The sequence below is a fragment of the Urocitellus parryii genome, chromosome 2, assembly GCF_045843805.1.
Source record: "Urocitellus parryii isolate mUroPar1 chromosome 2, mUroPar1.hap1, whole genome shotgun sequence".
NCBI classification, from domain to species: Eukaryota; Metazoa; Chordata; class Mammalia; order Rodentia; family Sciuridae; genus Urocitellus; species Urocitellus parryii.
Genome location: NC_135532.1, coordinates 39,216,178 through 39,240,062, shown reverse-complemented (window position 1 = coordinate 39,240,062; position 23,885 = coordinate 39,216,178). Strand labels below are relative to the sequence as shown.

General features: G+C 35.1%; 1 protein-coding gene across 1 annotated transcript; it reads left to right on the top strand.

Moving 5' to 3' along the window:
* The first annotated feature begins 504 nt into the window (after nucleotides 1-504).
* Itm2b (integral membrane protein 2B) lies at nucleotides 505-22,415 on the top strand. The gene is made up of 6 exons (XM_026393696.2): nucleotides 505-820; nucleotides 16,251-16,379; nucleotides 18,173-18,379; nucleotides 19,684-19,794; nucleotides 20,370-20,520; nucleotides 21,676-22,415. The coding sequence occupies exons 1-6, from the start codon at nucleotides 704-706 to the stop codon at nucleotides 21,759-21,761; spliced, it is 801 nt and encodes a 266-aa protein (XP_026249481.2). The 5' UTR covers nucleotides 505-703; the 3' UTR covers nucleotides 21,762-22,415.
* The last annotated feature ends 1,470 nt before the right edge of the window (nucleotides 22,416-23,885 follow it).

Genomic DNA, 23,885 nt, shown 5'->3' with positions numbered 1-23,885 from the left:
GGGAGAAGCAAGTCAGTCAGGCAACGCCCTTGGGTGAGGTCTGTGGAAGATAAAATCAGATCACAAATACAGAGCTTTGAACATTTCTGTGCTGTAGTGAATCGGTTCGCTAATAAATTGCAAAAATGGAGATCTTTCTAACACAAGAAGTCGTTGGCCCTTAAGTTCGCGGTGGGGGCAGCAGGCAAGGAAGAGGCGGCCTTAGTGCTGCCAGAGGTTAACCCATTGTGTGCGGCGAACCACAAAAGTTCACCCGATTTTGCCACCAACCTGCCAACACTGGGCCTGGAGGTAAACCGGTTGAAAGTGAAATCAGAACCGGAAAATCCAGGCGACCCAGAGAGGCCACCTGCCCTCTCCTAGAACACCGTTCCAGCGCGACTGGTAGGGTTCTGCGCGCGGTTTGGGGGCTTGGGCAGGGTCTGGCGCAGCGCTCGGCCCCGCCCCTGCCTTCAGGCTCCGCCCCTCCACCCGCCAGCTCCGCCCCTCCCGACCTCAGGCCCCGCCCGCCCCCGCGCCGGAGCTGGGAGGCTGCGAGAGCGGAGCTAGTCGCCGCCTCAGCCGCTGCAAAGCCACCGGAGCTTCAACAGCCGCCGCTGAGTCGCGCTCGGAGCCCGGCCGAGGAGGCTGCAGCTGCAGCCGGGATCCCGAAGCCCGCGCCTCCAGCCCATCGCCGCCCGCCTAGGGCGCTCCAGGCCGCACCATGGTGAAGGTGACGTTCAACTCGGCTCTGGCCCAGAAGGAGGCCAAGAAGGACGATCCCAAGAGCGGCGAGGAGGCGCTCATCATTCCCCCCGACGCCGTCGCGGTGGACTGCAAGGTCCGAGCCCGGGAAGGTCGGGGAGCGGGGGCTGGGCCCGGCGGGGCAGCTGCGCAGGGTGGGGGACCCCGGGAGAGCCCGCGCTCCCCCTTCTTTGTACCGAGGTGCGTGTGCAGCGAGCGGCGCCCCCCGCGGGGTCGCGGAGCTGCGCGCGTTCCCCGTCCTCGAGCGGTCCCGGGATGTGCACGGGGCCCGGAGCTGGCTGGTTCCACCTGGGACCGGCTGCGACCGGCAAAACAAGCTCCGCCGAGTTTGGCACTTCCCCTTCCCAGTATAAATAATGAGCCTAAAATGGCTGACATCATTCCAAGCTTAAACCTCTGTTGTTTCCTACTTTCGTTTCCAGGCTGAACAGCACTAAGTCCAGCAACTGCAAGCGTCTTAATTTTTTAAAAAAGCGTTTTCTTCTTTACCTTCCTTTTCCACAGCTCTTCGGTGTTGGCAGGTGAACTTCACCGTGGGGTCTGGAGCAGGGGGTGAGGCGATAGTCGGCTAGGAGTAGGTTCTGGCTGTTGGTTTGATAATTAAAACTATATTCCAGGTAAAGGTCAGTAATGACTATGTGGATGTAAGTGTAAAACCAGCAGTTGACATTTCAATATTTTATCAGTGTCTTTGTGGGCGCCTCTTGTGCAAAGTGAAACCAAAAAAATTTGTCTCCAGCTCCTTAAAATTTTCCTTCGTTTTATAAAGTCCCCCTTCAGCCCTAAGTAAAAATCACAAGTGGAGCCGTTATTAACTTTTAGTGGTTTAAATATGAATATGATTTTCTCAGAAGTTTTGCCTCTTCCTACTAGATCTTTCTTTTAGGTTGCAAAATTCAGTACGGTTGAAATTAATTGTAGAAGTTATGTTGCTTAGTTTATTCCTCAGCGCTCTTCAAGACTTAGCAGGGTAATTTTAGTTTTGACTTAAATCATTTGTGTGCCAATTATGAGTAATAAGAATTTTTATATGGTCTAATGAAAATTACTACTGAAAAATGGGCCACTAATATACTATAAATTTTTTGAGAATATAATGATAATCTGAATGTGCCTGTACTTATTTTCTGGCAATGTTGTAGTTAGAAATAACTGGGGTTGGTTTTTAAATGACTTGCCTTGCCTTGAAATAGGACAGTGAACTGATTCCCTAAAAGGATTAAAGGTTTTGGTTTTGGTATTAGTATTGTTTTCCTGAATCCATTGCAAACAGTCTTGGTCTTAAAAGAAAATGTTTGGAATGCACAGAGAAAAATTGCAGTAGCAAATTATCTTAGCTCTTTATTAATCTAACATACCTGGTACCTGAAATAGATTAATATTCAAGTACCCAGTCAGAACAACCTCAAATATATATTTGTAATGCTGTTACATATGTATGTAATTTTTAAATCCTATAAACAAATATAACTCCTCCCATTTAAAAAAAAAGAGGAGGAGAAAGCATTGGATGATGTCATTTCATATAGCTTTTCTCTGTTCCACTGTAGTGAAGAAGATTTGAAACTCTGGACAAACATCAGAATTAAATTTGCTGAGTAGCTTTAAGTCCGACTTCTGACAGTTTTTGTTCTTTGTGAATTAGTGGCCCTATTTTCAGTTCTTAGACTTTCTCACAAATTCATCCTAATTTAAATTTTGTGGTTATTGCAGCTATTAAAAGTAACCATTTACAACTCTGTACTTTGTTTTTCATTTCTTATTTTCTCAGATCCCTATATTCAAAGAAAAATACTGGAACTAGTAGAGACTTTTCCTTTATAACCAACATGTTAGTCACAGATTCATTGGTAGATAGAAAAACAATGAATTCTTTTCCCACCTATAAGCTGAAAGACTTTTTTCTTCACTGGGTAACAAAATATTTCTCTACATTAAAAATAGGATTCTTATAATCAGTCACTTAATAGATTAAGGGAGACCTTACTTAATGACAGACGATTGAGAAAGAACTTCTGATCTCTTCATCTTAAAGCTGGGACAGTGATTACATAATGTTCTCTTGCTCCTTGCTGGTGACTGTGTGGCAACCACCTTGTCTGACTGCCTGGACTGGGAACGGAATTAGCCGGAATGTGTTTTGCCTGGGGCATTTCCTTTGCCTGGTTGGTTGAGAGGATCTAGTGAGGCTAGTTAACACTAGTACACCCGAGTAAGAATTTTTAATACCTTTTACCAGAGTAAGAATTTTTAAGACCTTTTAACCCTCCTAGACCACAGTGTCTATTTACCAGTGTTTTTCAAAACGTGCTCTTGAGGACCAGTTGCCCTGGTATCATCTGGAGTTCTGGTTTTAAACTGCAGATTCTACTACCTTATGCCACAAGAATTCTAATCACTCTAGTCAGCTGTCTTATATAACATGCATTCCAATACTTTTACACTGCTCCTGTCTTTTGCTGTTTTCCTTTCTACAGGGGGAGAACTACCCTCCAGAAGCAGTTCCATTGCTCTATTATGGTTTCAGCCTTGTCTTTTCAGTAGCTGTTAATCCCAGCAGCTATTTCTATTGATTATCTCAATCAAGTAGCTTGCGTTTTTTTTTTTTTTCTCTTCCCCTAAATTTTCCTGATAATTGTTTTCACCTTCCTATACCTGGCTTGGTGGTCACAAAGCTCTTGGAGGAATGGAAACACCAAAGAATCTATAGAATTCGTTTTGAGTGACAAAAAATGATTTTGAAATGATAAACACATTTTATGTTGTAGGTAACAGCCCATTTATTTTATGTCTGTAGCTTTGAACCTTGGAGAATCGTTTGTATATGGTATATCAAAGAAAATACTGAATGTACTAAAGCAGAAGTCCCAGTTTTGTCATTATATAACTGCTTGATCTTGGGCTTAAATTTTAGTTTTCCTGTCTGTGAGATAGGGTAGGACCAGATGGTCTGTAAGGATTCTTCCAGTTTTGAAAATTCTATGGAGATGTTAGGATTGCATAATTTTATTTTGGCAAGAATTAAATTGTTTTAATTGTGAAAAATAACAACTACTGCCTCACTCTAACTAGACTGTTCCCTTTCTTCCTTTCCTTGTTTAACATGTTACATTTCTCCCTCATCTGAAGTAGCAGTGGCTGAAGAAAAAGGAGATGAATAAAGGAATTATGTAATAAAGCAAATTTTCATTTTTGGTTACCTCACTGTAGAACAGACAAGTTGTCAACAACTCTTTTGTTGCGATGCCTGCTTATGAAACCTCTTTCCCAATATCAGATCCTGAAAAAGCCTACGTTTGCTTCATTAGTTATCCCCACAAGCAGTTTTGCTGATGCAGAGTGTTGCCTGCTAAGTCCGTAGATGTCTTTAAAAGAAAGAGAAATAAAGTGCTTGTATAGGAGAGAAAATGGGGCAGGAAGGGAGCATGAGAGAAAGTGAAAGACAACTAAGCTCTGAGTTACCCATCACAAAATGGCTGTGTGGATCCTAGTTGTTTATACTTTTTGCACAATTGTTTATACCTATTTGCACAATTAGGACTGAAGGATTTCCTAATACAGCCTATTGTTTATGGTAGTGATTTCTGTTTCTTATGGGTTTTGTGGGGTTGAGGGAGGATCATAAAATGCATAATAGGACTGAAATATATTAAGAGAAGGAATTGGAAACTTAATTCTCTTTAACCAAATACATATCATTACCTAGTTATATAATTTTGTGTTTGCAAACATTGGCCAGTGAAACTTTTATAGTCATTACATTTTGGTCTCCATGGATGGTGTCGATATCTGAAGTGAGGATTTAGTGCTGAGAGATAAATGAATTGCCTCTGTGTGTCCCAAGTGCCTTGGCAAAACCTCCTGTGTTTGCATTCCTGGTACTCATCCCCAGCTGGACACTGCTGCTGTTGAGTGTGGGTGAGATTGCATATCATGCCATTGGAGGGCAAGATACCTGCCAGAAGGTCTCCCAGGATTGTAGTCTTCCCAGATAGACAAGCTAGTGTACTATCCTGGGCATAATCAGCCAGTAAGACTTCACGGAATTCAATTCTGTTGTATAAGAGGTTTATGTGAATAGAAGTTGTTTTTTGTTTTGTGTTGTGTGTGTGTGTGTATGTGGTGTTTTTTTTTTTTTTTTAAACCAGAAATGATGAACACATTTCTGGCACAGGCTTATTTAGAATTTAATTTAGGAAGTGCTTATTATGCATTGCTAAGGCTTGACTTTTGTCCATAGGAAAAAAATATATATACACCAATCTAATTGTGGGACATTTTCTTTATCACAGATAACTGAGTGTCTCTTCAAAAGCCACATTTTTTTTTTCCCCCCCCGGAAAGGAAATTCTGAGTTCCTGTTTTAACTGAAGCTTTGTGAGCTGTTTTGTATAACATCATGTAAATGGAGATCCAGGAAAAAAAAATTCATCTTTTCAATTAGGACAAATGAATTCACTCTCTTAAACTTTTTTGGCAAATGTGCTATTTTTATTGAACTTAAGGACTTTCACACCAAAGGACTTCAGGCCATAACTACTGTCTATTAAAGGATTTAACTATTCTGAATGTGAACTGAGATGGTTTTTGTGTAAATGATCTAGAAAATAAACAATGAAACTGTACTTAAAGCTTGTGTAATGTATAAATAGTTATTGCCAGCCCCTCTTTGCAGAAAGTTAACAATGAAAGTCTTACCAAATAGACAACTGAAAATTACTTTACAGATATTATTCTGAGGACATCCATCATTTTTTAAAATCTCCATTTAATTGTGATTATCCCCTTTAATCAGTAGTTGAGGTATATTTTTAGCAGCTTTAAGGAAATTAATATAATCTCATTCAACAATTGAATGAACAAGATTAAGTAGTTACCGATTTTTAAATCTCTATGATTGATTGGTTATGCAGTATTTCTATAATTGTACATTCTGGGAACATGGACTCTTTATCCTAAACAGAAAAATTTGAATCTTGAGTTATAGAAATGAGAAAATTACCCTTTCTTTCTATGATAGACATTCTGATTTTTTTTTACTTAATGCTTTTATCTTTTAATCCTGATAAGTTTTCAGCAGTAATTTTGTGACTTAGAGCTAATATAAATATGACAAGAGAAATTAACATTGAAATAAAATTTGCAGTTTATAAATACCACTTAAAAGTAACATATCTGGAAGTTTATTTGGAAAATTGACTCTAAGCGTTGTGTTAGATACTTAATCCTTCCAAAATTTCAAATATTTACACAAACCTTTTGGGCAAAGTTGAATTCCATACTTTAAGGAACAAGGAGTTTGGGTGGGTTTTTACACATTTAAATATTTAACCTTTAATGCCAAAATTATACATCCAGGTTTTTTTCAGAATAAGTTTTAAAATTAAGCTTAAATCTAAATTTTTCTCAACTTACCTATAATTAAAATGTTATATTACTGTTTAAAATTAATATAAAAACCAAAACTAGGCTATGCATGGTGGCACATGCTTGTAATCCCAGGGGCTCAGGAGGCTGAGGCAGGAGGACTGTAAGACCAAAGACAGCTTCATTGAATTAGTAAGACCCTCAGTAATTTAGCAAGACCCTGTTTCAAAATAAAAAATAAAAAGAAGGGCTGGGGATGTGGTTCAGTGATTTAAGCACCCAGGGCTCAATTCCCAGTCTAAAAAAAAAAACCCAAATGGTAAAAAATGGTAAATTTTGTTGTTAATTAAACCTCTTGAATCATTGCAACATATAAAAGAAGACCACATCTTTATGCTGGGAAAAACAATTTTGAGAGACAGTCTGTTTAGGCCTGCATTATTATTTTTAGTCTTTCATCTCACATTTTATAGCTTTTTCCTTCAATTCATCTTTTCATTGCTATTATTTTACTACTAGGACATAAAATTTCCCAAGCTTAAGTTTTGACTAGGGCATTGCTAAGCATGTTAAGCAGAGATGGTACACTCAGTGCTCCTAAGCCCAAATAGGTGAATTAACAAAATGATTTTTTGCATATAAACAATTAGAATTTTCTTGGTTTTCTTTTTTATACTCAGTCTTCCAGTTTTTATGGTGCTGAGGATTAAACCCAGGGCTTCCCACACACTAAGACTGCATTCTGTCCCTGAAGTCCACCCTTAACCCGATATTCCTCCAGCTTTTTCTTTCATTTGTTTTTCAATCCTCCAGTTTGTTTGCAGTACTGAAGTAGAATTTAGGTACTCCTCAGCCCTTTTTATTTTTTATGTTGGGCTGGGGCTGAATAGCTTAGTGATAGAGTGCTTGTCTAGCATGTGCAAGGGTCTGTGTACAATTCCCAGTGCTACCAATAATAATAATAATAATTTTTTTTTAAAGGAGAGGGGAGGGGAATGTGGAGAGACAGGATCCAGCTAACTAGCCCATACTGGCCTTGAATTTGTAGTCTGTCTGCCTCAGCCTCCTGAGTTGCTGGGATTATAGTTATGTGCTTCTGTGCCCAGTCTAATCCTCCAGTTTATAAAAGTGAGCTAGAAATCAGGAATTTTACTTGAATTCGTGCCGTAAGTTAGCCAGAAACACTGGGCCATTATTTTACAGTCTCCTTTTAAAGTAAAAAGCAGGCTGGAAAGTTATGACCCATGTGTTCAAATGTGGTATAATGCTTGTTTTCCCATAGCCTGTGAAGTAGGAATGATTTGTACATTTTTAAATAGTTGATGGGGAAAATCAAATGAATGATATTTCTCCCTTTTGTTCAGTGCCCTCACTGAATGAGGTGTGCTGTTGAGGAAGCAGTACTGTCAAGGATTCATTCCTGCAACATAAAAACTCTTAGGATTTAAAACTGTTTTTCTTCCCTACATAATAGATGTTTATATAATTTTTAAAATTCAATTTTGGATTTTACCCAAGTTAATACTTAGTTTTAAAATGCAAATAGTCCCGTCCTATCTCAAAGGAACATACTTTTAAAAAATCATATGCACAGATCTTGAGTGTCCAGCTAGATAATTTTAAATTACACCTGAACTAAACAAAGATAAAACACTGTTGTCAACTCAGCTGTATCTGATACTCTTATTAGAGTTTGTTATCCTCTCTCCTTAGAAACAATCACTGTTCTAATTTCTAAGCCCTTAAGTTAATTAGAGGAATCATGTTTACTCCTTAGCTTCTTCTTGTATTCTGCTTCCAGGGTGGCCACTGATATTCTGCTTTTGAGAAAATTAGAAAAAAGTATCCTCTCTGGGGTTTGGGTGAATACAGTTGGGTGGATTTGACAAGCCCCACTGATCCCCTTAGCTAGCATCTGTGTGCAAGAAACAACCTGCCCAGACCATACATGGTGATCTGAGCTATGTATTTCTCTAAATCAGGGTTCTCAAAACTTTTTGGTCTCAGAACTCCTTATATTAAAAATTGTTCAGAATCCCAAAGAGCTTTTGCTTTATGCAGATTATATATCTTGATATTTTCTGTATTACAACTTAACATATTTAAAATAATAATAAACCTTAGTATGTTAACATATAACATTTTTTGATTTTTTTTTTTAGTTGCAGATGGACACAATACCTTTATTTTGTTTATTTTTATGTGGTGCTAAGGATTGAACCCAGTGTCTCACACATGCAAGGCAAGCACTCTCCTGCTGAGCCACAACCCCAGCCTCCATAAATAACATTTTTTTGAATAATAAAATTTTCTAAGCAACCAAAATGATTTAAAGACTAAGCATTGTTTTACATTTTTAGAGTGTTCTTTAATGAATAGCTCAATAGCAGTCTATTGTGATATCACATGTTTAGCTTCTGGAAAGCGCTGCACACCAGTAAGAATGAAAGTGAAGCAGTGTCAGTGTTTTATTATGGAAATAGTTTGACCTTATGGACACCTCCACCCTCACCCCAAAGGTCCTTGACCATAGTTGAATAGCTACTTTAAATACTGGCTTATACTGCTCTTTCATAGTTTTTGTTTTGTTTTGTGGTTTTAGATATTACCCATAGATATATCTAAATGGAAGGTGACTAGTTAGCCCTTTCTTTGTATTTACATACTACACATGTAACCAATTTTTCTGGGTATGGTTATAGCAATTTCTGGTTAATTATATCTGGTTGGGTGTATGTTGTCCAAATGGGACATTGTTTTACTTTATTTATTGCCCAAGTTAATTTGTCTAAGCTATCTAGTCAGATGCTGACCTAATAGCTCCATGTTTTCCATAGGTCGCCTGTGGAGGCAGATGTTGACCTTATTAGCTCCAGATATTTGTAATGTTACACAAATCATTTCTCTTAACTCCCCTGAGCTATGTTAGGTTTTTCTGTAAAAAATGATGTATTGGGATAACTGACTTTTCATGGTCCTTCATAGGAGATTTTTTTCTTTCTTTCTGATAACTGTATTGATCACATATTCAGGAGCAACTACTCCATGGTCAGACAGCATATGAAGAATTTAAAAATTCCTAAGCATCCCAGCCTTCCAGAAGCACATGGTGTAGCTAGGAAAGACCTACCAGTTATGTAAGCAGTATGTACCAAATTAATCACAACCTACTTAAATGTCTATGTCTGCTTTCACAAGAAAATCATGTCCCCTAGTCCAAGAGTCTGAAAAATAAAAGCAAGCAAATAATTTCACTGAGTATTTACAGTCCACACATTTGAGTGCCAGGCATTAGAGCCCGAGGGTCAAAGCATTTCTCACCAGCTCCCTATAGAGAAACAGTTATCTATGATATCAAGAACTATAGTTTTTTTTCCCTAGTTAGTTATTTTGTGTAACTTTCAAAATTTCAAACTTGGGTGAAAGATAATCTATAACTGTCCAAATTTAAATTATTTTATATAGGCTCAGGGTATAGTTCAGTGGTAGAGCTCATGAGGCCCTGGATTCAATTTCCAATATTATAATAAGTAAACACTCCTCCCTATCCCCTCTCTTTCTTGGCAAGCATTCTGTTCTGCATTTCAAATGGAATTACACATATTTGAATATGAACGAGTAATATTTATCTTGGTGAATGACATTAAAGTCCAACATACAAAAAATGAGTCCAAAACAGTTTTGCTTTCCTTTTACAATCCTGAGAATTTTATAATGAATTATACAGGAGTAGAGCATTCCTATCATGCTTATCATTATCATTCACGGTAAAGAACATTTGCCTATAATACCGCTGTGTACAAACATCTGATTGTGCTAGTCTAGGCTTTCTTTTTCCTATTCTATTACCTTTTAACTCCCAAATATGAATTTGAAAGTCTGCTAAAATTTCACTACATAAACTACTCTTGCTAGTACAATTCTATCCATAGATTGAATAAATACCACATAGAAGTGATGGTCATCTTTTCAACTATAGAAAAAAGCATAGATTTTAAGGTATTCATATAGTAGTGTTTTACTTTGTACCACATACTCTGCTGGTCACTAATGGTACACATGTGATTAAATTATGATCCAGCCCTAAATGCTTTTATAGTCTGCCTGATTTTTTTTTTTTTAAGTTCTGACCTATTTTTCTTTACCTAGGCCTGTGCTAATTTTCTCTGGTGCTGATAATTTGATTCAGATTCCATAGATTTCTCACAAGAGTTAGACTGTTATGCAATAGCTTTTTGGTTTTATTTTCTTCCTCTATTGCTGCTATACTTTGTAGGATTTGTTAATAAAAAAAATATGTTAGTAAAATACTTGTAGACATTCTAATTGGAGAGTGTTCTCTCCCCTTTATTTAAACTTCCCTCATTCCAAATGCAGAATAAGGGAATAATATTATTGATCCTAACATGTTGGTGTAATTACCAACTTTGACTCAATACTAATTAACTTGGCTGAACAAAAGCCAGTACTGAAAAGGTCAGAGACCTTTGTGAAATATTAAGCCAGCTTTCTGTTTCTAACCATATAATGCCAATCACTTGGAAAACTGCTTCCTGTTTATGTGTCAAACATAATATTTTCCATATGGACTTCATAATGCCAGTTAAGACAATAGCAGTCCTATTTGAGAAGGCAAATTAGGAAGCAAAATTCAGATACTGATTTAAGTGGATAAGAATACAGTACAAAGACATATTTGGTATCTATAGATTGTTAACATCTCAGCTAGAGAGTTTATTTTACATATAGCAGATATATTTGGCAATTAAGGCTATTAATAATGGACAGATCACTAGATCATGTCTTTTTGATATTTCTGTATTAAAGAAAGTAATCTAAGTAGAAGTTAGGTCAGTAGAACATCTACCAGCCTCTAAAACCTAGAATGCAAAATCTTTTATATGGAAAAGTAGTTTAAATTGTTTTATTATATAATAAGTTTCCAGGAGGAGCCTTATTTAGTCATAGCTGAAAATGAAGATCAGGGTACAAAATCAAGCAACACTGTAGAAAAGAGCATTGTATTGTATGTTTGATCTTCAAGCAGCAAGAAAAATGTTGAGAGGAGTTGAGAACACCAGAACGTTTTTTAAAAAATGTGAATAAGCAAATTTTAAAAATATTGGCAGCTGATTTTGTTTGGGGAAACATGTGGTCCAAACAACACATCATGGGTAGATGACCTATGTATACCTGAATTTACATGCATTACATGTCTTACATGTTTTGAAATGTATTGTGTTTCTTAGCAGAAAAAAAATTACTTCTGAAGATTTAATAGCCCATGATATTCTGAGTAAATTATGTCGGTACTTTTCCATGTTTCTGTTTTATTTTTATAGTTAAAGTGTTTCTGTGCCATTGTGTATGTGTTTCTGTCTCTTAATTTTAAACCTAAGATATATTTTCCTCTTTTGTGTAGCATTGCTGTTTTAATAATAGAGGATAGTACATCTGAGCTTTGAAAAAGTCTCTTACAAGCTTCATTTATCATATTAAAAAGGAGCCAGTAGAAGTGCCTGAGGATGTGAAGTGATTTGTTAGTTTGAGAACAGAATAAAAAATTATTGGAAAAAAACATTTTATAAATTTATAACTCAAGCACATTTACTGAAGCCTCTTAGAGAACTGATTGAGATGACCTGATTCTTAACTAATAGAAGTAACAGAACATAATTTATGTCTTTCATTTTACAATATAGTGGCTAAGTAATTCTACTTTATCATCCAGTAAGATTTATTTGAGCCAGAAATTAGTATGGTGCTACAGTGAAATACTTTGAAAGCCGTGACTTTGTATATCTGCCATTTCTGTATCTGCTATTGTTTGTAGGCCAGCATGTACTTCAGTGTCTTCATTTATAAACTGGGCTAAAATCTTGAGGTTTCAGGGAGATTAATGAGATGATAATTGTACAGCACCTGTGGGAGTTCCGTTACCTTGTAAACACAATTTAAGGTGTGCCAGTTTTATTACAGTACAGGGGGAGGAAATGCCTGGGTGACTTCTATTAAATGAGGCCAGGTAAAGTTATGTACTCCAGTGAAGAAGTTCCTGCTGCTTAGTGATTTTTTTTCATTGTCCTTAATTATGAAATATTCCAAGTATATGAAAATATAGAGAATATATAGAGAACCTATAGTATATTTTATTTTTAAGGTCTTAAATATCATACTTAGTATTCTTAAATATATACTTACATATTGTACAACTTGCCTTTTTTTAAGTCCATTATTATGTTTAATTAAGTCAACAGGGCTACTTGATTCTTTTTAACAATATTATATAAGTCTGTAACACTTTATTCTCTTTTTAGTTGTTTTTTAGTTGTAGTTGGACACAATACCTTTATTTTATTTTTATGTGGTGCTGAGGATCAAACCAGGTGCCCTGCACGTGCTAGGGAAGCGCTCTACTGCTGAGCCACAACCCCAGCCCCAACACTTTATTCTCTTGATGGACACCTTCCCTTTGTTCAATTCCTTCCCCAGCACTTGGTATTGTTAGACTTTCTTTATTTCCTGAACTCAGTTGATGTCTTCCCCACCTTCCATGTTGAAATTAATTGTCAAGCAGTACAACTTACCCATTTTATTTGTACACTTTGAGTTTATGGTAGCAATGTAAAGTCATGAGTCCACTGTAAAATTCAAGATAGGACATGTTTCCATCACCCTAAAATGATTCTCATGCTTCTGTATAGTCAGTTTTTCCAGCCTCTCACTATGACAACCACTAAGCTGAATTTTGTCACCATGGTTTTGTCTTTTCTAGAATTTCATAATGAAATCAAATGAAACTCTTTTATGTAGGACTTCTTTTACTTAGCATGTTTTTGAGATTCAGCCATGCTGGGGTGTGTTATTTTTATTCCTTTTTATTGCTCTATTTCATACTGTGAATATATCACTATTTATTCATTTACCATTGACAGATATTTTTTTTTGTTTGAGGCTATTTTTAATATACCATTATGAATATTCACATAGACATCTTTAAGTGGATTTTGGATATTTGATTTTTAGCAATCTTGCTGATTTGTAATTAGTTTTGAATAATCTGACTTTCTCAGATATTATACAAAGATTATTTACAAATAATGACAATTTTTTTTTCTCTTTCTAATCCTATACCTATTCTTGTTCCTGTTCCTTGTTTACTGACTAGGACCTCTGGTAAAATGTTGAAAGGAAACAATTTTAATGGGAATTTCTCTACTCCTTACTTGAAAAGGCATTATATAAATCTGAAGTTTTACCAGTAATTATGAGATTTGCAGAAGGATAGTCATGGAGCTTTTCTTCAAGTAAAGCTTACTCTTTTAAATGTTAAAATCTAATCACTTAAGAATACTTTAAATCAAAACTTAATCTTGAATGTATTTTAATCCGTTTTTCATGACTCACATTATGAGACATTTGTCTGTCATACATAGAGTTAATTCTTGACCATGAATTGCTCATGGTATGAGCCATGTCTTAATCACATTTGAATTTGCCACAAGATCTAGTGCTGTGTTGCACACAATAGGCCTTTAATAAATGTTGAACTGGGTTAAGTAAGGCTACCGTTTTGCTAAATTGTCAGTTTATTGTTGCATCGTGAATTATGATTCCCTCCTGCATTATCTTGTAAGTTGCTGATGTAACTTTTGCAAATCATAAAAAATTTAGTAGCCAAAACTTTTTTTTCTGTATCTAAGTTTTGTTTATGCATCAAATATTTTCATGCCTACTAAGTGTCATGGTTAGTTTTGAGTTACGAGTAATAGAAAATGACTGTGAATGGATATCCCTAAGAACCTTATAGTGCATCACGAAGAGAGAAGATCTGTATGTGAACTTTTTAAACATAAGATAGGAAGTGATTACTAGGAATGTAGAGAAGGAAAAAGAAATTAGACTTTGAACCCTTGGTAGCTCTTATGAAGCTTCTGACTATGATGCATGGACTTTGGGTTCATAATTTGATTATTCAAAGACTGTGTATTTTCTCATTCTTAAGCCATAAATTTCACATTTTTGAGGTACTTAATAAATGACCTGTGAATAATTGAAGTATTTTGTAAATATAATTTTTCAAGAAATTGCTATTTTTTTCTTTTATTGTAATAATTCTGAAAAGTGATTTTTTTAATAACATGAGAATTCAGGTTCATACCGTGGCCTGTAATGGTCCTTTGTAATCTTCCCCAGTTCCTTCTAATTGTCATGTCTTGACCCTTCCCTATCATATTGGGTACTCCAGCTAAAAATAGCACATAGTCCTTGGAAATGTGCATTCTTGCTCCATGATTTTATTCATCCTTTTGTCTTACATATAATTTCTTTTAACTCAATCTTCTGCTTTGGTAATGAATATATTTATCCTTTAACATTCCACTCAAGTTATTTTCTCCCCAAGAAATCTTCTTTCCAAACTCATCCCTTATGTGCCCGTATCATATTTACATTCTTTACAATTGTAAATGTATCTGTTTTTCAGACTGATCCAATTGGTCTTTTCCTTGGCAGAGGCTATCTTCCCAGTGCCTACCACAGCTCTTGGCACTTGGTAGATATTTACAGTTTTTTTCTGAAAATTGTTGTTTGCTGAACACTTAAAATGATATATCAAAAAGCTTGAAAACTTGACTGTTAAGGCTGCATATTCTTTTATAGGTATCTGCCTGGGGTCTTTGTCTATTTATGTGCTATTAAAAGAGAAAGCCTGCTAGATAGGGTGGGTGTGTTCATACATTTGACTGTCTCAGCAGCTGACACCAAATGTTGGAAATGACTTATTTCCATCTGTCATGCCCATCCCCCACCCTGCCTCTGCCCTGAAATTGTTAGGAACAATTTCTTATCTCCCTAGATATTTGTATCAGACTAGGGCTCAAGCAAAACAGACTTTATCGTTCAAGAGTCATAATACCTAGTAACTCCCCCGTATTCTTTTAACTTTATTTTCATGTATGTCTTCCAGGCTTATCTGCAAGTATACTGCTTCCCAGTGGTGTACTCAGTGCCTTAAGTGTGCACACTTGGCATATGAACAAGTATCACAGCAAAATGTAATACTCATAGTGCTTGATCTATCTGATTCTTAGATTAAATAGTATTTGTTAAGTGTTAAAGTCTATCTTTAAAAATAGAACCTCAATCAATCTAGGAGCATACTGTTATATTGCTCTTGGTTGCTGTAACATTTGGGATTGAATTTTTCCCAATAAAATCAAGATAAAATTCCTTATCTTGGAATTGAAAACATAACCTTACTCTCTTTCTTAAAGGATTGCTTCAACCACATATATTTTCTTGGTCTGATAAATCTCACAATATTTTTGTTCATCATTAATACAGTTTTTCTGTCTAAATTTATACATACTATTCTATGGCTTAGGTTAAGTCCACTTTCTCCCTTAACATACTCCATATTAGGTTTTAATTTTTAATTATTGAATAAGTTTTTTTAATTAATAACTGGTCTTTTTCTTTTCTGCTGCTTTGATTTTGAATAAAATGAGGAACTTTAGCAAACTGTTATTTAATTTAGAACAATGGAATTATAGGGTTATTTCTGAGTAACTTTGTGCTCTTTGAGATTCTAATTGTTTAAAGAATTTTAGCATCGTATTGTCTGTTCTGTCCTTTCTTATTTTCCTGTTACTTGTTCTTATGGATGAATCAGGAATGGTTTTATGCCTGGCATGAACTACTTATAGCAGGGTAACACATAATTTTGAGACTGATCTGATAAGTTTCCCTAGATCAGTGTAATACATGAAGCTTGGTATCATAATACTGCAAGACAAAGTTGTAACCTTTTGTGAATTTTTAGATGTTAGATAATAGCATCAAAAATGCATGGAAAATAGAAATTATAGAGTATATCATTGCTTTAGACATGATTAGCAGATATGGTATTGAAAATTAGAATCAGTTTAATTCTCCTTAGGGACCAGTGTCCTCCAGATGAGCAGGCATTGAGGTTATTATTACTACCAGTTATTATTCCTGGGTTGATTTTGATCAGGGTCTCAACTCTTTTGGTCTTTATGTCTTCATTTATTAAAACAATAATCCTTAAGGTTTTTCTAGTTCTGAGCCTTTTGTGATTCTGCTCAGAGATATTAACTGTCCATTTTATATCTTAGGATCCAGATGATGTGGTACCAGTTGGCCAGAGAAGAGCCTGGTGTTGGTGCATGTGCTTTGGACTAGCATTTATGCTAGCAGGTGTCATTCTTGGAGGAGCTTATCTGTACAAATATTTTGCACTTCAAGTAAGTGGAAAAAAAAAATTTTTTTTTTTTTTTTTTGGCCTTCCCATCATGTGTATCAGAAAGATTTCCTAACTAGTCCTAAGCTTCTACTTTCAGTCTGTGGCTTTTAGCCAGAATGGTGGTCCTGTTTTTAAGCTGTATTTAAAAAAAAAAAAAATCTTCTAATCATATGTTTGCCAAAAGGCAGAATAGCAGTATTTTGAGATGTCGCTGACTAAAGGGTTTAGACTGTTGGGTAATTTTTCAAAATCGACTTGACTTCATTTTCCTACTATAATTAGCGGCTGAAAGGTATAGTATCATGAATTGCTATTTGAATAAATACATTAGCCACAAATACTGTCTGTTGATAGACAGTATTTGTGGCTAATGGGTAAACCAATTTGATTTACCCCTACAATAGCCATTTGCTCTTGAGCCCGGACGAAAGTCATTGATTTCTTTAAGAGTAGGATAACTGCAGCAGTGATAATATAGTAACCTAGGGTAAAATTTGCTTATAAATTAGAATTTTTAATAGTAATCCCAGTGAATTGAGACATAGGTTTTTTTCTTTCAATTAATTATGACTTCTTTTGTGTATATTCCTCTAGGCAATCATGCAGTAGGGCTTTTTCTCCCCTTTAGGAATTTTGCTGTAGGAAATTAAGTTTTTAATGACTATTTCAAATATTTCAATGTTTCAGAATTTTAAGAAACAGTTGAAAACTAATTCACTTTAAAAATTGAAGTAACTAATTTAGAAATATAGAATGAATAAATCTTATGCTTTTTTCTGTATTATTCAAGATGACAGCATGTTGATGGACATTACTGAAATACCAGTCATTATTTTTAATGTCTTTTTAGTTGATGGGCCGGCATTTATTTATTTATTTATTTATTTATATGCAGTGTTAAGAATTGAACTCAGTGCCTCACACATGCTAGACAGGCACTCTACCACTGAGCTACAAACCCAGCCCACTAGTCATTTTTAAAAATATAATTTTTTATAAAAATACATGTGATACAGACAAAAATCATTTGGCATTTCTACTGTTCAGAGATAACATTTGGCGCCAAAACATTTTGTTAATAGGCCTCCTATTTATGTATACTGTAAACAACCCCCCACATGTACACACACATGAAGTCTATATTTTGGTTTATTTATCATCAAAATGTAAAAGAGTTTGCAAGAAAAAGGCAATTTAGATAGAGGTTGGAACTTGGCTTTGTAGCATTTTCAGAAATGCTTACATTTAAATATAATACAATTACAAAGATTTACTCTGTTTTTCACTTAATTATGATATAAAGGAAAAATCAGATTTACGTGTACTTATGTGTAAAATTCAAAAAATTATCAGTATTGGCTAATAAAGGAAAAATCATGTAATAAGTAAACTACATCAAAAGCAAGTTCTTTCAGACAAAAACATGACTTGTTTCTTCATATATTCTTTTGTGAAAATCAGTGCCTGCAGGTAGAAGTAGGCCTGTGTGTTTCTTCACACTTACTTGTCACTAGATGAATAATTTCTCCTACACTCTGTTTTTATCTACCACAAAAAGTAAAGGGAAAAATCAGCTGCTTTTCTCCTTCTGAAGCCATTTTTTTTTAATATTACTTCAGAACCTGATCTTAAAGAATGTGTTAACTCTGTAATTAAACTGTCTGACCTGTCATCTAAAAGTAAGAGTTTGCAAGCAAAATGCTATTTAGATAGAGGTGGCAGCTTAAGTAATGCTTACATTTAAAAACCTGTCTCACCCTGAATTGCTGAAATGAGTGTTTAAACTCTCTATAGCCAGATGACGTGTACTACTGTGGAATAAAGTACATCAAAGATGATGTCATCTTAAATGAGCCTTCTGCAGATGCCCCAGCTGCTCGCTACCAGACAATTGAAGAAAATATTAAAATCTTTGAAGAAGAAGCGGTTGAATTCATCAGCGTGCCTGTCCCAGATTTTGCAGATAGTGATCCTGCTAACATTGTTCATGACTTTAACAAGGTGAGCCAAGTGTCCAAAATTTTAAGAATGTAGGTTTTTCGTTTGTGCTTTTTGTAGTTTAATTTCAGTGTTTGTTAAATTTTCTATTTAATTTTTACTTTTAAAAATGGAATTGGATTTCTTTGCTTTCTCTCAAGCAGACCCCTAGGGACCTGGTCTTCTCACATCTTACATCCATTCTTCCCTTGCCTTACCTACTGTGAAAGCCCACTTCATGGCTCTTCTTCCTTTGCTGGCAAATTATTTTTATTTTTTTTCTTACTCCCATATTTTCTTAGAAGGATGTAATTTGTGTTCCCACTTCTTTATAGAATTTTTCAGAAATTAATTATTTATTGATCTTTGTCTAAGTTCTCATTCTGCATTTCCCCCCTACTTTTCAACATTTTTATGCAATGGAAAAGAGTTGATGTGATACCCAAATCTTCCAATCCGGCTCCGACATTTTGCCATATTTACTTCATCTTTATTTTCCTACCATTTGACTATTTACCCCTGAATACTTAATCTGTTATCTCTTAAGAAAAGGGATATTCTTCTACACAACTACAATGTCATTATCATGTCTAAGAAAATTAACATATTATTTAGTTATATTAGTTTATATTTCAATTTCCCCAGTACTTTCATCCTAGGAACTTGCTTCCTCAAACCAGGATTCAGAGATTCAGACCTTCATTGATTGCCTGTGGTTTTGCCATTTTGAACATTGACATGTATCCCTGCAGTTAATTTTGCAGACATTTCATATAAACCATTTTGAGAAATTACTTCAAGTTAAAAAACTTAGCCAAAGCAAACAGTAAATAATAGTAGCTAACACCGAGTTCTTAGAAATCTCAGTGTTGTAGGGTTCACTTTAACTCTGTCCTCAAAGCTATATTGTGAACTGGGCTTTCTCATCTGAACCACAGAAGACAAAATCATTTTAAGAGGTCGTTTTCCCAGTGCTCTAAGGATGGTGCTAGTATTTCACATACATAAGAGGGGAAGGGGTATTTGGGCTTATAAATGAAGGGCACCAAATCTCCCAATCCAATGATAGGTATTTGTAATTAATTTTAATAGGTACTATTATTACTTATTATAGAAACAAGCCCCTGGAAGAATTTTATTTACTAGCAATAATTTTTTCTCCCCCATTCCTATTTTCCTATCTCGCCAAATTCTTAATTTATTGAAATACAGATGATTGATACATTCTAAAGTCAACCCATTTTATTGGTACCAATTAATCTCAAAAATCTAGTTGCTGCCTGTCTTACAGATATTCATCTAACTAAAATGCATCTTTTTCTTCCCAGAAACTCACTGCGTATTTAGATCTTCACCTGGATAAATGCTATGTGATCCCTCTGAACACTTCCATTGTTATGCCGCCCAGAAACCTGTTGGAGTTACTTATTAACATCAAGGTATAAAAATGTTTAGTATTTTCATTAATAATATTGTCACAGTGTCTTAGAATTCTCTGTTGAGAAATTAGCACTATAGGAACCCATCTTACCAAAATATAACCAAGAGTTTTACAAAGAACTACTCAGACTCATAGCTTTTTGTCTTCTTTAGTTTTTGAAAGTTTTATATTTTGAAATTAAAATACAATTAAAGGACTAGAGAGTAAGTATTAGCCAACTATTTAATTTTGATGCCATAGACAATATGTAAGCAACTAGGCATGACTGTATTCCAACAAAACTCTTTGTTTATAGCTGGGCATAGTGGCCTGCACCTATCGTCCCAGCTATTTCGGAGGGTGAGGCAGGAGGATCACTTGAGCTCAAGATTTTGAGGCTAGCCTGGGCAACATAGCAGGCCCTATCTCAAAAAACGAAAATCCATAAGAATATATATATATAATGTATATGGTAGATGGTTAGTAGTTTGTCAATTCTTGTATAATACTAAAATCTCTAAGAATTGTGTCCTTTTTTTCCTAGTTTGTTCAATGTACATTTTGAGGTTTTCTTATGTTATTTTCTAAATGTAGGCTGGAACCTATCTGCCACAGTCATACCTGATTCATGAGCACATGGTTATTACTGATCGCATTGAAAACATCGATCGCTTGGGTTTCTTTATTTATCGACTGTGTCATGACAAGGAAACTTACAAACTGCAACGCAGAGAAACTATTAAAGGTAATACTTTTTAACTTTAAAAGTATTGGCAGAAAATTCCATTATGCCACTTCATTGTGTTAAAATATTTAGATGAAGCTTGATCATCGTTTTCAGTATGCTTGCGGTGAGAAAATAAAATGATATTGTGTCACTATGTAATACTTCCAGATTTATACAATCGTCTTAATTCTAAATATACCCTTTGCAGATAGAGAAAACAAGTCAGTTTGAAATGGCATTGTCTTGAAAAAAACAGGTGTCTCGCTTTCCATATAGCTGCCTAGTCTGACTTTCTATCCCCACCATGTCTCATCCATTCTGTTATCCAGAAGGTCTCTTCAGACCAGATCTTCACTTGTATTTTCAGTGATTTGGATCATAAGCAAGCTGTTTGTCTTTTAGATCACATTGAGGATAATCATAGTTTAGTTAGAAAAGAATTAGGGTGAGGAATTAAGAGCTTTGATCCAACTAATGTCACTTTGCCAAATCACTTAACCTTTGTTTTCTCACCTGAAAAATAAGGATAACAGTATGTTCCTATTTTCTATTGTAAAAATAATACAAGAGTACCTGTGACAGAACTATAGAAATCAAGAAGTGCCATTCAGATGCACTGTGGTATGACTTCTTTGTGTCACCCAGCTTTCCTGGCTTTTATTAACAATAATAATACTGTTCTCTTCACCTGGGGCTGATGAGTCATCTGAAAACTACCACTTGATTTCTTAACATTTAAAAATTATCTTGGTTCATAATTTTTTAAATTTGTTCTTTGTAGATAGGTTCATAATTTTTTTAAAGTCAAAACAGATTCATACAAATGGATACATACAAAATACATACCGAAATTTTTCCTTTTTATTGTATATTTCTCAGTTTCCACAAATGTACACGTGGTCATGCAAATACTACCACAGTCAAGATGTAAAACATTTCCAAAACCTTCAGGTTAAAAAATTTGCAAACAATCTGGAAGTCTTATTATTGTTGCTATGATCTGTGAAGATGCTTAATTCAGAAAAGGGAGAGAAATTATCTATAATGTAAGCAAAGCTATAGAAGTTTATGGAATATAATGAAATGTTTTCATGCATCTCAAACATTATCTGAAGATTAATGTATTTTTTATTAAAGAACAAAAAATTTAAAAAACTTTTTTCTCCCAAACAGGTATTCAGAAACGTGAAGCCAGTAATTGTGTCACAATTCGGCATTTTGAAAACAAATTTGCCGTGGAAACTTTAATTTGTTCTTGAACAGTTAAGAAAAACATGAAGAAAAATTTAATACCACAGCATAACCCCATCCTTTGTATTTTGTGCAGTGATTATTTTTTAAATCTACTTTCATGTAAGTAGCAAACAGGGCTTCACTATCTTTTCATCTCATTAATTCAATTAAAACCATTACCTTTAAAAACATCTTTTCTTCTTTCTAAGTGTGGTGTCTTTTATATTCGAATTAGTAATTGTATGAAGTCATGGATAATACTGCACTTCACCACCAATCTTAGTGTTAGGATGAATTAAAATTTTTAATCATTTATCTGGATTTTTATGTTTTAATTATGCATTTTCAAGAGGAGGGGTTATCTAAAGAATAATCATATATGTGCATACATTAAAATGGACCACAGTGACTTATTTGTAGTTGTTAGTTCCCTGCTGCCTAGTTTGTTAGAGCATTTGAGCACACATTTTAATTTTCTTTTAATTAAAATGTACAGTATTTTCAGTGTTGCATTCAACTATTTAGAGTATGATTTCCACCTTGATGTTTTAATATCTTAGGCATATGCTGTAATAATATTTTAGAAAATGTTTGGAGTTTAAGAAATAACTTGTGTTACTAATTTGTATAACCCATATCTGTGCAATGGAATATAAATATCACAAAGTTGTTTGACTAGACTGCGTGTTGTTTTTCCCGTGTAATAAAACCAAAGAATAATTTGGTTCTTCATATCTCAAGATAATCCACATAAAGATAGAAACTCTTTTTTAAAAATTCAGTTCTCTATATACAGTGAGTAAAATACTAGAGTTTTTAAAAATAAAAATAAGTCATTAATAACTAAACCAGATTCTTTTTGGATACTATTAAAGTAACATTTAAGACTCAACTTTTGAATGAAGCTGTTCAAAATAAAATACCTTTTATGTTTAATTGCAGGACTAGTAGTAAAGTCTAAAGTTTCCAAGAAGCATAAAATGCTGTACTCTTTTGAGTATATCCTCTTCACCAATGGTGCGTTTTGGGATGGGGGGGTGGGATAGTAGGGATTGAACTCAGGGGCACTTGGCCACTGAGCCACATCCCCAGCCCTTCTTATACTTTATTTAGAGACAGAGTCTCACTGAGTTGCTTAGTGCCTCGCTTTTTCTAAGGCTGTCTTTGAACTTGTGATCCTGCTACAGCCTCCCAAGCCGCTAGGATTATAGATGTATGCCACTGCGCCCAGCAAAAGTGGTGCATTTTGAGTTAAAGTAGTGATATTCATTTGGTGTTAATAAGAGGTCTTGCTGTGTTTCTCAGGCTGTCTCAAGTGAACCTCTACCTCATCCTCCCAAGTAACTGGGAGGACAGATGTGCATCAAGGAGTCCAGCAAGCTATTATAGTGAATTTATTTGTCAAAGTTTGCTTCCTGTCTGAAATAATTCAGAATCTACTACCATTTAAAATACCTGAGAGTGCCAGGTGCAGTGGCACATGCCTGTAATCCCAGCGGCTTGGGAGGCTAAAGCAGGAGGATCACAAGTTCAAAGCCAGACTCAGCAATTTAGTAAGGCCCTAAGCAAGTCAGTAAGACCCTGTCCCTAAATAAAATACAAAAAAGGGGTTGGGAAAGTGTCTCAGTGATTGAGTTCCCCTAGATTCAATCCCCAGTACCAAAAAAAAAAAAACCAACCAACCAGAGAGTGATTTAATTGCAAATTACTAAGATAAAAAATTTCAAAAATTTTAAAGCTTTAAAAAACCTGTAAAGGATTTGATGTAGAAACTGATTCTAATTCAGAAAGATTATATTCAACTCCTGGTTCTTGGTTTGATTTCAGTAACATTGTTAAAGTGCTAGGCCAGCTAGGTGGATATCTAGGGATTGAGAATTCATTTTAAAAGAGTTATGTTCATTTTTTTAAAATTGGTGCCTTAAATTATACATAATGATCGCATTCTGATAAAAGGAGAACTACTAAAATTTTATGACTTCATGATAAAAATGTAGGAGCATATTATTCATTCATCAAATACTTGCTGAGCATCCTAAATATACCCAACACTGTATGTTAAAAGATACACCTTTGTGGAGGCTTACAATATACTAAAAGGGACTTATGTATAACCAGCCAATTATAATGTTACCGCTGTTCATCGGCTT

What these genes read in the sequence shown, in the direction of transcription:
- Itm2b (XM_026393696.2), top strand. Translation starts at nt 704, where the DNA reads ATGGTGAAGGTGACGTTCAACTCGGCTCTGGCCCAGAAGGAGGCCAAG. An exon ending in ACAAATATTTTGCACTTCAA is followed by an intron (nt 16,380 to 18,172) that starts GTAAGTGGAAAA and finishes AACTCTCTATAG; the next exon opens with CCAGATGACGTGTACTACTG. An exon ending in TTGTTCATGACTTTAACAAG is followed by an intron (nt 18,380 to 19,683) that starts GTGAGCCAAGTG and finishes TTTTCTTCCCAG; the next exon opens with AAACTCACTGCGTATTTAGA.